At 40.7% G+C, this 15,216-nt stretch overlaps 1 protein-coding gene across 1 annotated transcript in view; it reads right to left on the bottom strand.

Annotated features, from left to right (window-relative positions):
- The window catches only part of PSMD11 (proteasome 26S subunit, non-ATPase 11), a 31,127-nt gene that overhangs the window by 15,200 nt on the left and 711 nt on the right, over nt 1-15,216 (bottom strand). The window contains exons 2-5 of the mRNA XM_030295522.2: nt 13,359-13,460; nt 7,302-7,426; nt 659-730; nt 231-288 (exon numbers count right to left, since the gene is read on the bottom strand). Coding sequence (XP_030151382.1) covers nt 231-288; nt 659-730; nt 7,302-7,426; nt 13,359-13,460 — 357 coding nt within the window. The remainder of the gene's footprint in view (nt 1-230; nt 289-658; nt 731-7,301; nt 7,427-13,358; nt 13,461-15,216) is intronic.

Genomic DNA, 15,216 nt, shown 5'->3' with positions numbered 1-15,216 from the left:
AGTTTGATCCTTTTGGTTTCTAAATCTGACAGACTAACTCTGGGTAGTTATTCAGAACTTCCAAATGGCATTTTTCCATGACAGGTTCAGTAAATGTAAGCCACTTTAAATCCTTCTTAGAAGTAAACAGAACATAAGTTGTTAGTATGTAACTAGTAAGAGTGGCCAGGTTCAGAATACATTTATTTAGCCAGCTAGGATGCCTTATTACTTTCTACCAGCTTACTTACCCAAATGCAATGCTTCCTGGTACCTCTTGGTATCAAAGTACAAAGACACCAGTCTTGCCTAGGAAAGAGAAAAGGCATTGACTGACAGAAAGAAAGAAAAAGGCCAAAGAAAGAAATCAAAGATTGACAGTCACAGAACTGTTACTGTTGAATACACAAGTCCTGGAGAGAGCACCAAATCCAGCCCATTATCTCCTACCATGGCCAGTGATTGTTAACTTTACTGTGCTACTGCTTACTCTTCTGAGCCAAACAGGTCTATCTCAAAACTGCCACCAGAGTATTCTCCTGAGTGGGATTACTATCAATAACCTTTGGCTGCCTGGATAATACAAAATTACTGAAAATACTTTTGATCAGAATGGTGTTAATTACATTCACAGTCTAATGCCCAAAGACCTGAAATCAGTACTAGTGTAGGCACATACCTCCAAAGCTTGGCGTAAGAAAGTTCTTTTCTCTGATTTGGCCCATTCGATGCACTCTAAACACAACTCGACCTGCAATGAAGAGACAGTACGTGCAACATTATGTCCTCACATTCTTCCCACAGACCTTGCTTTGGAGAACAACTTTAATTCCCTCCTTATATATTACCCATGTTGCTCTGTTTAATGTCACAGGGGACATGCCTTGATCCACAGTATCTCAAAGTGTAATGGTTATATCATAATGGAGAATCAACTTGGTTTTTTACACACAAAGTATTTTTGTGCTTAGATTGTGTTCTTTTGGAAAAGAGCTTCCTTTTTAAGATTCCTCTCCTACCTTCCCAAAAGGAACCCAGAACTTCCAACATATATAGCCCTGGAATATAGATTTCTACAATGGATGAGAAATCTTTAAAGCAGAAACTTCTGCAAATAGTAACAGTAATGTGTTAATACGAACCCACTGGTAATAAAGGGGAGAAATTCTCAGACTAAGCACAAATGCCTTGTTCCTAACACTTGCTTATATGACTCTAAAGGCCCTTTCCAATACTAAGAAGTGCAACCAACCGATTCATCATCACAATACAATACACTTAGCACATACTAAACGGAGTAAAAAAAACAAAAAACAAAAAAAACTAGAATTAGCCTAGCACTTAAAAGGACTTTAAAGCTTTATTTAATGGTATGCTTTGGGAGCACATGGCTGGCTCAGTCAGCAGAACATGTGACTCCTGATCTCAGGGACGTGAGTTTGAGTCTCATAATGAGTACAGAGCCTGCTTTTAAAAAAATGAATAAAAATAAATAAAGGTGCTTTGAACCCCCAGTTCTATCTGCCACCCAAACAGTGATATAACATGCAAAGTAACTGATTTAAAGGAGTGTTGTCGCTAGATGGTCTACATGCCATCAGGCATCTGTGACATCTTAGCTTTGAGAAAGTACATATTAACTACTTATATCACTTATATACATATTAAGATCTTATATCACTTCCGTTGAGGCAAGTTTTGTTATTAAGATTCCTAATGAAAGCATAAGATAAAAAGAAACTGAACTTTCTAGAGAACTAATTGCTAATACAACAGGTCTTTAAATCCAAAGTTCTCTTGGGGCGCCTGGGTGGCGCAGTCGGTTAAGCGTCCGACTTCAGCCAGGTCACGATCTCACGGTCCGTGAGTTCGAGCCCCGCGTCGGGCTCTGGGCTGATGGCTCAGAGCCTGGAGCCTGTTTCCGATTCTGTGCCTCCCTCTCTCTGCCCCTCCCCCGTTCATGCTCTCTCTCTGTCCCAAAAATAAATAAACGTGGAAAAAAAAAAAATTTTATAAATCCAAAGTTCTCTTAAGAGGTGTGTAAGGAAGGAAAAGGAAAGGAACATAATCCAGATTGACAGATCATCTGCCTTTAGATCCTAAGTTCCAAGCTCAGTGAAGAAACAGATGACAGGGGCGCCTGGGTGGCGCAGTCGGTTAAGCGTCCGACTTCAGCCAGGTCACGATCTCGCGGTCCGTGAGTTCGAGCCCCACGTCAGGCTCTGGGCTGATGGCTCAGAGCCTGGAGCCTGCCTCCGATTCTGTGTCTCCCTCTCTCTCTGCCCCTCCCCCGTTCATGCTCTGTCTCTCTCTGTCCCAAAAATAAATAAACGTTAAAAAAAAAAAAAAAAAAAAAGAAACAGATGACATTACATGGTATTTAGCGGACTCACCACCATAAGAGTCACTGGAACCTTTACAATTCACTGAGGCCCCCTGGTGGCTACTTAATCTCCAGCACTAAATTCAACCGACCTAATAAAAATTCTACAAAAACTAAAATAAAAGCAAGCCAACCACAATTTCAGTGTTCTGCATTATGTTCTGAAAAGCCAACCTCAAAGTCAGATCAGTTCATAATGTGAATGGAACTGAAAATACTTTGCTGAATGTGTTTAACAATGAAAATACAAGAGTCCTGAGTCCTGTAAGTCTTGGGAGGGCTAAGAAATGCTTACCATGCCAGTTTTACAAAGGGAGCTTTTTCAGAGAATACAAAAATGGACGCCGAGGCTCCTGATTCAGTAGTCTCGAACAGAACCTGGCCACTTGGATGTAGACCTCTAGTTAAGAAACACTGAATTCTAGGGGCGCCTGGGTGGCGCAGTCGGTTAAGCGTCCGACTTCAGCCAGGTCACGATCTCGCGGTCCGTGAGTTCGAGCCCCGCGTCGGGCTCTGGGCTGATGGCTCAGAGCCTGGAGCCTGTTTCCGATTCTGTGTCTCCCTCTCTCTCTGCCCCTCCCCCGTTCATGCTCTGTCTCTCTCTGTCCCAAAAATAAATAAACGTTGAAAAAAAAAAAAAATTAAAAAAAAAAAAAAAAGAAACACTGAATTCTACTCCAGCATCTCACCTGTCCCCATTTCCCTGACAGTCCAGATGTCAAGTGACTCGCTCAAGGTCACGTAACAGCTACTGGGATCAGAACTTGACCCTATCTCCAGTGCTCTCGTTCAGGTCAGTACTGGTATTTCTCCTAAAGCAGGGACTTTTTTACAAACTGAACTGAGATCTGTTACCCATTACAGGTGTGCATATTCTGCACTATCTAGGACTGTAATTGGTGACACCAGTGCCTCAAATTAAGTAAAAATTTTAAAGGCCATTGGCCTTGCTACACAACTATTTTGTTTGAGGCTTTGTGCCTTGTTAACGCTGACAATGACTGATAAAGGGGATAAGAATGTATGAGAAGCCCATGCTTCTAGAGGAAGCCCTTATTTGAGTACTAAACCTTGATGTGGTCGAAATCAGACGTTTAAGTTTTCTTTTTTTTTTTTTTTAAGTTTATTTATTTATTTTGAGAGATGGGGGGGGGGGGCACAGAGAAAGGGAGAAAGGGAGAAAGGGAGAATCCTAAGCAGTCTCCACTCAAGGTCAGTGCGCAGAGCCCAATGTGGGGCTTGAACTCACAAAAACGTGAGATCGTGACCTGAGCCGAAATCAAGAGTCAGGCTCTGACTCCCCGGACTCCCATTCAGACATTTAAGTATTTTTAAAATGACTTTACTAACTAAATCCTTATGGGAGAAAAATTACTACTATTCCAAGTCTGAAGTCCTCTAGCATGAACTCCTTTCCACTGAAATAACTGTTTCAATAACAGGATTCAATATAAGGTTTCTTAAAATGTACCATTGTGGTTTCAGTTGGATAGACTATACCAAAAAATGGCTTTCCATAGTCAATTACCTAGAGATCCCTGAAAGGTAAAGTTAATTTTGAAATTTCAGTTTACAGGGGTGCCTGGGTGGCTCAGTCAGTTAAGCATCTGACTCTTGATTTCAGCTCAGGTCATGATCTCACAGTTCATGAGTTCGAGCACCTACATCAAGCTCTGTGCTGACAGTGCAGAGCCTGCTTGGGATACTCTCTCTCTCCCCTCTCTCTGCCCCTCCCCTGCTCAAGTGTGCACACACGCACTCTTTCTTTGTCTCAAAATAAATAAATAAATTTTAAAATAAAATAAAAAAATGAATCTTTTTAAAAAATGAAATTTCAGGGGCGCCTGGGTGGCTCAGTCGGTTAAGCAGCCGACTTCACCTCAGGTCATGATCTCGCGGTCCGTGAGTTTGAGCCCCGCGTCGGGCTCTGTGCTGACAGCTCAGAGCCTGGAGCCTGTTTCAGATTCTGTGTCTCCCTCTCTCTGACCCTCCCCCGTTCATGCTCTGTCTCTCTCTGTCTCAAAAATAAATAAATGTTTAAAAAAAAAAAAATTACAAAAAAAAAAAATGAAATTTCAGTTCACTCTGGCAAGAGTCAGGTTCAGTCCCCTCCTCACCCCAATTCTCCACTCCTCTCCCCTTGCCAACCATCCCCTCACTCTCTTACCCCACCCCCTTACATCACACATACATCCTCACTTTCTGGGCTCCAACCCTTAGTGCTGTAACTGACCCAATCCTCACCTTTTGGAATATGACAAGCTGAAAACTGTTCTGTAGATCTATCTGACTTCTGCTCAATCCCCAATCAGAAAAAGGTAAGGAAAAATTCCCTCCTCCAACCTCTTGGGTACCAAACTCCCCAGCATAAAACTCCTAGCCCTCTTAACAATGTTCTGAAACAACTTTTGCCTCAGGCTGCAATACTACTGTGACAGGGACCTATAACTGCTTCCCCATCCTTTCCCATCACTCAATCAAATATTAAAAGAACCTAGATTTTTCCAAGATGAACACTAGCTCCAATTTCCCCAAGCCAGAGACCTTGAGTCCCCTAGAGAAATGTAGTAACAACACACTTTTATCTCAATTCAATAAATTTATGTCTTAATTCAACAAAGTATCTCCTAAGCATCTACCACAGGGAAGGCATAATCCACACACTCCTCCAGCAAATACTAGTTCTGTAGCTCCTCTGCGCCAAACTACTCTAAGTACCAAGGGTACAGCAATGGACAGGACAAAGTAGCTACCCTTACGGAACTTATATTCTAAGGAGTAAACAGATGTTAAAAGTAAAATAAATATGAAGAAAAGTAAAGCAGAGACAAGGATATGTTAGACAGGAGGGCCTAATCAGACATGGGGCCACATGATAAGGCCAGTAAATCCCACTAGCCAATTACAGGACAGTGCTAAATTATGATTTAATAGACTTCCACAAAGGAGTAGGAAGACTGAAGATTAAACAAATGCAGCTCTATCCATGGAGTTAACTCTACGCTCTGTGAAGGGACAAATTCCAGAGACGTCGGTGTACAAAGGAGCAGCTTTGATAATTAATTTTTCCTGCCTAAAAAGTTCCAAGTAGGGGCGCCTGGGTGGCTCAGTCGGTTAAGCGTCTGACTTCGGCTCAGGTCATGATCTCGCGGTCCGTGAGTTCGAGCCCTGCGTCGGGCTCTGTGCTGACAGCTCAGAGCCTGGAGCCTGCTTCGGATTCTGTGTCTCCCTCTCTCTCTGACCCTCCCCCGTTCATGCTCTGTCTCTGTCTCAAAAATAAATAAACATTAAAAAAAAAAAAAAAAAAAAAAAGTTCCAAGTAACACACATCAATCTGTTTCACACTAATGTTTCTTGGTCAGCCCATTATAAGGCACCCTATTTCAAACAAAAGATGGTGTCACTTTTTCATGAGAACAAAGTATGATAAATTTTTTTGAAAGTTGAGTTAGATTAGACTAACACCCCTTCCTTTAAAATCACTTTTTTTTTTAAGTCATTCATAAAAATAGTTCTAATGCTTTGGTTCAAAAGGCAGCCATCTAAATATTATCTATTTTTGGGGTGTCTGGGTGGCTCAATTGGTTGGGCATCTGACTTCAGCTCAGGTCATGATCTCACAGTTCGTGGGTTCGAGCCCCATGTTGGGCTCTCTGCTGTCAGCACGGAGCCTGCTTGGGATCCTCTGTCCCCCTCTCTCTGGGCCCCTCCCAGCTCACACGTACACACACTCTCTCACTCAAAAATAAGTAAACATTTGGAATAAATAAACAAATAAATAAATATTTTTGACCTACCATCATGAAACATAGTTCTGCCACAAATTTGAAGACTTCTCTACAAATGGATTTTCTACAAATAAATTTGGTGTATGGTATTTAAACTAGGTTTCAAAGAATCGTTAAGACTAGAGAGCAGATTTTACAAAAGACCTGATTTCAAAGTGGGATCCATATGTCCTAGATTTCTGAAATTCATTATTTACTCAATGTTTACTGTGCCCTTTCATACCTTTTACTTGTATAGCCACAGAGATTACAGAAAACAATTAGACACATAACCAACCAGCAATTCCTACCCCTGTCCTTACATATCTGACATTTTATATATTTACTGTCTGCCTTCCTCATTAAAATATAAGCCTCATGAGAGCAGTGACTGTGTTTTTACAAATGTATCCCCAGTACTGAAACAGTGCGTGGCACACAGCAGGCACTCGGTGACTACTAAGCAATGTGTCTATAGGAAAGACAACAACTATATTCTTCCTACAAACAGATTTAAGCAACCACAATATACCCTGTTTGAATCTGCTGCTTTTTACAGAGTAAGTTTTAACTTTGGTGGTGTCTCCTCCTGAAGTGCAGAAATACAGCTATCTTTAAAAGTTCAGAAGAGGCTCACTGATTCCAAACAGGCACTGATTCCAAAGAGGCACTCTTCAATACAGGTCTGGTCTGAACTTGCAGACAACACGTACAGGTACAGGTACACCAGAGTCACTTCCGCACACACAAGACACAAACACATGGACGCTCACCCCTCAATAAAGGCATATATGCGGTACAAAACACGCCAGGAAGGGATGCCACAAGACTTAGTGCTCACAAGGAGCTTTGTGACACAGAATGAAAGGTACCACAGACACAGAAAACATTACAAAGGTGTGGCAATACAATACCTCAAAGACAAGAATCAGTTTGTAACCCTGATGTAATGAGGATTCCAGGGACCACTGACAATCTCCACTTACAAAGCAAAGCATGGAACAGACCCAAAGTATCAAATGCCCTGTAACAAAGAGAAACTGACATGATAAGTCCTGAGCTGTCCTCCCAGCTGTCCCTTCCACATTAGCACCACAGTGCAGGCAGGCATTTCTCTCACTGAAACAGATTTTTTTCCGTACGGTCTACCTTCTGCCATTAAAGTAGCTTACCTCCTGCCCTGTAGCTGCTTCCATATCAAGAAACAGATCAAGAAGAGATCGGACCAGACGAGCTGCCTTAGCCTTGCTGATGGAATTCAAGAAGGGTCGCACATACTTCAGGAGTCCTCCAAGCTCTGCGTGGAAGGTAATTCAGAAAAGAAAAAGTAAACATCAATATTAGAGACAAAATACCCATTAAAATAATGATCCAAGCTCATAAAATCCATCTAAATGAAGCATAGTAGGAACATAAAGCATTCTTAGCAGGTAACAGAGTAGCAAAAATGAGTCAACAACATATACCAAATATGTATTCCATTCCGTACTCAGCTCCTGGATTACTATGAGGGCCCTGGGAAAAACTCACGTCTCTAGGCCTCATTTACCCATCTTAATGAGAGATAAAAAGCAAAGCCCTCAGTCTCAGAACACAGTTTTCTAGAACGTGAAATATGCTGTGCTTCTGACACCTGAGGCGAAAATCACTCCCTCATAGCCAACAAATCTGATCAGGTTACAGGAGGGTTGTTTTGTTGTTGTTGTTGAATTTCCAAGTCCACCGTGGCAGCTCTCCCCCTTAAACAGATGAAGATTTTCAATTCCAGGTTTCCTCCTCCTCCCTTTTCAAAGTTCTCCCCAGGTTAGACTTTTAGCAATATCCCTTCCCTGGCACTCTTCTGAATAAACTTTTCACAGAAAAGTTAGGATGTATTCCCCTTAAAGACATACTATCCATTAAAGATATATTTAAAATTCCTCATTAATCTGCAAAGCTTAAGTCTTAAACTATGACCAAAACAGGTGTCCACCACAGAAGTCTTTCTCCTCTTATACAGGAAAAGAAGGTGGAACAGTAATTTTAAGGGAACATCTTTAGAAACAAGAGTAAAAACTGTAGAATATTTCAACTCAATAACTAAGAAAGTATTTGGAATGTAGGTTAAAATTACTTTAGTGCCACCGCCTCTTTAATATTCTTCAATTGTGGACTCACCCTCCTGAGGATTCTAATTCAGGGCAAGCAAACCTCACCCTCCCAAGAATGCTAATTCAGGGTCCTGAAATCCTCATCTGCCTGAACAGTAACAGGATGCATGGGGCTGCGTCAGGTACAAAAGGAACTTTATACATAGAAAAGTTCATCTTTCTCTTCACTCTCCAGTACTGACCTTTGATTCCACTAAGGTTTTTCCCATTCTGCCACTCCATTCATCCCTGCATAGACTATACATGCTTCTGCTCTCATGTCTCACTCCTGCTGCATTCCCATGTAGAATTTCTCCCCCACCTTCTTGACCTATGTAAACCTTACATATCCTTTTAGGTCCAGCTAAAGTCCTGCTGAGTCTTCCATGACAACTCCAGACCACACTGATTTCTCCCTCTCAAATTCTTTTTACATTTATACAAATCTTAATCATATGCTCATAGCTTTACAAAAAAAACTTCTTTAGTATTTAATTTTGAGAGACAGAGTCCGAGTGCAAGCAGGAGAGGGGCAGAGAGAGAAGGAGACACAGAATCTGAAGCAGGCTCCAGCCTGAGCCGTCAGCACAGAGCCTGATGCGGGGCTCGAACCCACGAACTGTGAGATCATGACCTGAGTTGAAGTCAGACGCTTAGCTGACTGAGTCACCCAGGCGCCCTCACAATCATAGCTTTTTAAAAGTAGTCTAGTACAGGAGCACCTGGATGGCTCAGTCGGTTGGGCATCTGACTCTTGGTTTCGGCTCAGGTCATGATCTCACAGTTAGTGGGCTCAAGCCCCGCATCAGGCTCTGTGCTCAGAGCTCGAAGTCTGCTTGGGATTCTCTCTCTCCCTCTCTCTGCCCTTCCCCGACTCACTCTCTCTCAAAATAAATAAATAAACTTAAAAATTTTTTTAATAACTAAATAAAAGTAGACTAATACGATGTCCCTTCTCCCACAGTATTTCCTACTATGACAGAACAATTCTGAATAATCTCTAATGACAGAAATTGTTCAGAAAGTAAACTATTCGGATGTTGGTCAAACTAAATTGTTCTTTTATTTAAAACACAAGTCTGTACCCTCTTTCCACATGGCTTCAAATCTCTGAAGATAACTACCATTTATATCTCTCTAACTTTCCCTTTCTCCAAGCTAACCATCTTTAGCTATTTCAACTCTTCCCCCAATGTCCTGGTTTCTAGATTCCTTGTCACTGAATAAACTCTAGTTTGCAAACATACCATTTGTGGTAACCCAGAACTGGAAACAACTCTCCAGGTAGGATCTGACCAGTAAAGCCATGGCCTAATTCTCTTGATCTCGCCACCACATGTAACACAAGGTAGCCTACTTCCTTTTTCCTAATAGCATTTTTTGTTTAGACCAAGTCCATTAAGGTCTTTTTTGCATAGACAGGTAATTCCCCATCTCCCTGTTTTGATAAATACTTTTAAGTATGTATCTTTATACTTACCACACTGAATTTAATCTTGCTGGCTTTGGCAGTAACTCTGAATCTTAATCCTGTCCTCTACTGTACTGAGTCATCTACAAAAACAAGCAGGCCTTCTGAAATGGCTTTAGCCATAATGCCAGATGCTGACCAGAAAAATAAGGACAGATCCCCAGGACATGATGCTAGAGACTTCCCTTGAGGTTGACAAATGATTTTCATACCCTTTACCTATCATTAATATTATGGAAAATGTTCAAATATCTTGCTTACATGTAATCTGTATCATTCCTCTAACCCAGAAATGGGCAAACTTTTTCTGTGAAGGGCCAGATAGTAAATATTTTCAGCTTTTTGGGCTATGTGGTCTCACTGGCGGGTACTCGATTCAGCCACTGTAGTGCAAAAGCCATCAGACAATATGTAAACAAGTGGGTGTAGCTGTGTTCCAACAAAACTTTATCTACAAAAACAGCTGGCAAGCCCCTGCCTATGGAGCTCTGCAAATCTACTGGTCTGATAAGGCTAACCAGAGAAGAGAATGGAGGTGAGTTTGGAATAATCCTTTCTTAATAAACCCACTGTCTTAAGTGATTAAAACCTACTTATCAAATAATCTGTCCCAGATATTAATGATTACCAGTTTAAAGTGTCTAGAAATTATTCTTCTCATTATCTTCACGCAAAGAGAAATAATATTTGCCCATCCTCAGTTTTCTTAATACTTCTTCATCCTCCATGACTTTTCTCAGAATAATAATAGTGGCTCTATAAATATATCTGCTAGAACTACGCTTTTGATATTAAAAGACAAAAACTGTCAGAGCCTAGAGACTTGAACTTATTTAAAGAGACTATCTGCTCTCTCTTCTCTCACCTAACTTGGCTTTAATTCTCTTTCTGATATGTTCTTTCTCTTTTTGAAAATCATTTTCCTTCCTGGAAAAGGCTGAAGTGAAACATGAACTAAGCAGCCTGCCTTCCCTCTAACACCTGCTAGCATTACAGTAGTTGCTCTAAACGCTGAGTGTTACTCTTCTTACCCTAACCAGAAAACAAATGACCTCTTCGTTGCCAAAGACTCACCAATTTTTTTTTATTCCCACAGAATCTACTGACTTTTTCCTCCTATTTATTTATATTTATATGACCAGAATTTCCTTTTTAGAACCTCACAGAATTCAACATAATCCTTTTAGAATCTCAGGCTATGATACCTGCAGATCCTGACCCCGGCCATCATGTCTGATGGTGCTCAGCACCACTTTCAACTACTATCATGCATCCAACCTTGCTTTACTCACTAATTCCCAAATGACTGCTGTAGGTCAGGGACCTTATCTTACATTTTTTTAATGGAGTACTTAGCACAGTGCTAGCTGTATATTAAATGCATAATAAAACAAAACTGCAGGTTGGGAATAGACATCTCTTCTCAGGGAACCAAAAATCAAAGGAAAGAACTTCTAAAGTTCTCAGGTACTGAGTCACCAAAAGGAGAAGGGCAAGGAATAAGAAGATAAAATGAATAAATAAATAAAATTATAAACAAATTCGGGGCGCCTGGGTGGCTCAGTCGGTTAAGCGTCCGACTTCAGCTCAGGTCACGATCTCACGGTCCGTGAGTTCGAGCCCCGCATCAGGCTCTGGGCTGATGGCTCAGAGCCTGGAGCTTGCTTCCGATTCTGTGTCTCCCTCTCTCTCTGCCCCTCCCCCGTTCATGCTGTGTCTCTCTCTGTCTCAAAAATAAATAAACGTTAAAAAAAATTAAAAAAAAAAAAATTATAAACAAATTCAAGCAGAAATAAATAAATAAATAAAATTCAAACAGAATAGTTAATATTTTGGGATAAATTTTTGAAGTGTTGACTATACTACATGCTACTTGTAATTATCCGTGCTACTGGAGGAAAACAAACATTTGGATATTTCAACAACCGAAAAACCTTAAATCACTTTATCTGACTTTCTACCTCTTTCAAGAAAATTACCTTATTAATTATATTGTGTATGGACTAATTATCAAAACTATTATGCAACACCAAGCTCACATTAACTGACAGTCCAAAGAAATCCATAAATATGTTAAATAGGAGGGAAATCAGTCTAAAAAAAAACAAAAACAAAAACAAAAAAAAACACAGGGGCACCTGGCTGGCTCAGTCAGAAGAGCATGCAACTCTTGATCTTGGGGTCATGAGTTCAAGTCCCATGTTGGATGTAGAGATTACTAAAAAAAATAAAATAAACCTCAAAAATAAGTAAATGAATAAGTAAATAAATAAATTTTCTAAATGGAGGGAAAAAAACCAGTACCAACCATTGATAATCCATAAATGATTAACTACAGAAAGCAATAACCATTATACCATAAGACTATGAGCTCTGAAGTGGGACTAACTGATTCAGATCCTGGCTCTCCCACATACTAAATAAGTGACTGGGTGAGTTATTTAACTTTTCTGTGTTCAGTTTCCTTAGGTTGAAAATGGACAATTGTATCTACATTATCAAGTTGTTTTGAGGATGCAATAAACTAAATCATTTTTGTGCTTAAAAATGCAACTAGTTGATAGTAAGCATTTAAAAACTGTTTTTATCATAAATATTTTTAATGATATTTTAAGTAAGATACAAAACCCATACAAACGCATCCTCCCAATTGCATACATCTTTACTCAACTTTCTATTGCCTAAGCTTAATAATAAGTTAGTTATCCTTAACTGCGAAAAATCTTAGTTCTCAAGTTCAAGAAGTTTTGCTAACTTACACTTTCTGGGGAATATTATTTCGGGGAAAGTAATCCAGGAGGTCACTTACCAGAGCTTAATCCACTTAATTAAATAAGATCTAAATTCACTTTAAAGTTGACAAAAAATCACCCGTTTTAAGCTTAAGCAGCCTTCTCTCTCAACCCTATTACCACTTTACTGGTCAAAGACCCTTCCTGGTCTCTTATTCCAAGGTCACACATACCCATCATCAGAATAGCATCTGAAGCCTACAAAGTCAGTGGTTCAATTACAACTAGAATGTTTGGGCAATGACATGCACAGAGTCCCAGGTAACAGTGGAGAAATCTCGGGAAGGCTCTTTCCATTTGTTGTCTTACTTACTCTGTATCAGGAAAAAAGGACTCACTCTCTCTCTCACTCTCCCCCCCCCCCAAAGAAACTCATACCTCTCTCGCTCGCTCTCCCTCCCTCTCGCTCTCCCTCTCTCTCTCTCTCTCTCTTCGACTCACTTGGATGCAAAGTCCCTAGTCATTTTCAAGACAAGGGCCCAAGTCGCTATCCATCTTAAGTATAACAGAGCTGAAATCACTGAAGACTGCTGCTACCCGTGCTGCTGCCCTTATGTAAGGGAACACAGTGAAAATTCCAGCCAGAAGCAAATCAGAGACCACCATATCCCAGCAGGGCCAGGAGCTTCCCTCACCCGCAGAACAAAACTGTTCCACGGAAGAACAGAGTTTAAAGTTCACCCAGCTTCCTCCTAAAGAACCGAAGCTCAACAAGTTGACAATAAAATGACTACCAATAAACTGTGTGGATGCATTCCTAGGATCCTTTACAGAAACTTGAAAAACCTCACCCAACATTTCAGGTAAAAGAGAAAGCAAGCCATTTGCAGCACTTACCTGCAGCTTGTCCAGTCTTCGCCAAGAGAGACCCGAGTTCCAGGATACTCTGCTCTTTGACCTGCACTGCCTCCTCATCATTCTCCTGAATGTCACGCTTCACTAGGAGAGGAAAATGCAAACCTTCTTAAAATTCTGACAAAAAATGAAGACTGAGGGAAATTTCACCCTCACAAGACCAATTACAAACACTGTCACCAAAAGACAAGTTCTAGATAGCTAAAAACAAACAAACGCACAAACTCTAAAAGTGAAATCAACATGTGGGATACGTCCCATGTAAATCATAAAAATAGATTTCTCTCTGACTTTAAATGTGCCTTTTCATTCTATCAATTAGAATTTCCCTTACCCACCTACACTGAAATTTCCATTGCAGTCACTTGGTTAAAGCAAAATTCAAACAAGTTCTTCTTACTGGTGGTGGTAAGCCCCATGCTGGGCACTATGTTACTGAAAATATTAAACATACATATACGTTTACCTGCCACAAACTAAAATCAAATGACTAAGTTACTGATGAGTAAAAAGCCAAAAGTCTTTCAATAAACTTTAAACCTGTGTAAAGCCTCACTGATGGGTGTGCTAGGGATAAGCAGTTCTAGGAAGCCATTCAGGAAGAACAACCCAATCAAAGCTCCAGTGTGATCCTTAGGAAGGACTGGTGCTTTGTAATGGATGCAGGACCTGTTAAAATAACTTTGTTCTATCTGTCCCACTTTCAGCTGTTAATAACTACTCTACCACTCACACACTGAATAACCTCTCCAAGTTTGTGGTGATAATTTTAGCGATCATCACTAGTTATCACTTCTCTTACAAAGCATCATGACTTGACAAAAACCAAGATTTTGATACTCCATGATGGAGTCTGGAAAAAGTACGGCTGTAACCATCATGACTCAAGCTTGCTCTAACAGGGAGGTTTTCAGGCAACTCTCTCCTAGTAGAGTGGAAATCACAAAATGTTCCAACTACAATTTTTACTAATAGTTTCACATTATAAAAGACAAAATATTAGGCACTAAGCACACATAGAAAATAAAATCCATACTTCTCACATTAGTGTGTACTCACAGAATAAAAATACATGTGTGACTGAGATGACTCAATTCTGTAACTATAATAACTTAATTCAAGATCAGAACTTCAAAACGAAAACCTTTCATTTACCAATACGATCCATCCACAGATGCATCTTAACCCCCATCTCCTCTCCGAGCCTCCAAAAACCCCAAAGACAAAGACATCAAGATCCTGTCATTGTCTTTTCTCCCCTGCAAGTCAGGAATATCAAAATACAACAGACTAGGAAGTCAACACGAAAGCCAACATCCTGGAGGTCCCACATACACGTGCATTCTTACACTACTTGTTGATCCAATTCGAATCTTCTCAAGCTACATTAAAAAGATCACATTACTACATGTGCAGTGAAGAGCAAGCCCATGCCCTAACCGAACCCTTTACGACTGAACATTAAAAGCCTTCTGTCTCACAAATTTCTGTTCACAGCTGAATCCCGATAGAAACCTGTCGTAAGGGACTGGCTGGAGCTCCCATTTCAGTTTCCCTGTTGGGCGCAAAGCTAAGGCAATCATACTACAATGTACCGAAAAGTGTCTTTAATTTCTTCCGGCCGTGTGCAGCCGGCCCGTTCCTCGAACTCCGCGGCTGACAACTAACTCCCCGAACTCACTTCCCACCTTCTACAAGGGAGACCAGGGCGATTAGTCACCTCCTCGAGTCGGACGGTCCCATCTCGCTCTTACACCCCACACGGGGGCAAAGGAACGTCTCGGGCACCTCTTCAAACCAAATGCCAATTGTCAGTGTGTGTCCCCTCGGTATTTTCCAC

This window comes from Lynx canadensis, chromosome E1, assembly GCF_007474595.2.
Source record: "Lynx canadensis isolate LIC74 chromosome E1, mLynCan4.pri.v2, whole genome shotgun sequence".
Lineage (NCBI taxonomy): Eukaryota > Metazoa > Chordata > Mammalia > Carnivora > Felidae > Lynx > Lynx canadensis.
Note: the sequence above shows the minus strand (reverse complement) of the source record. Positions and strands in the feature narration are given on the sequence as shown.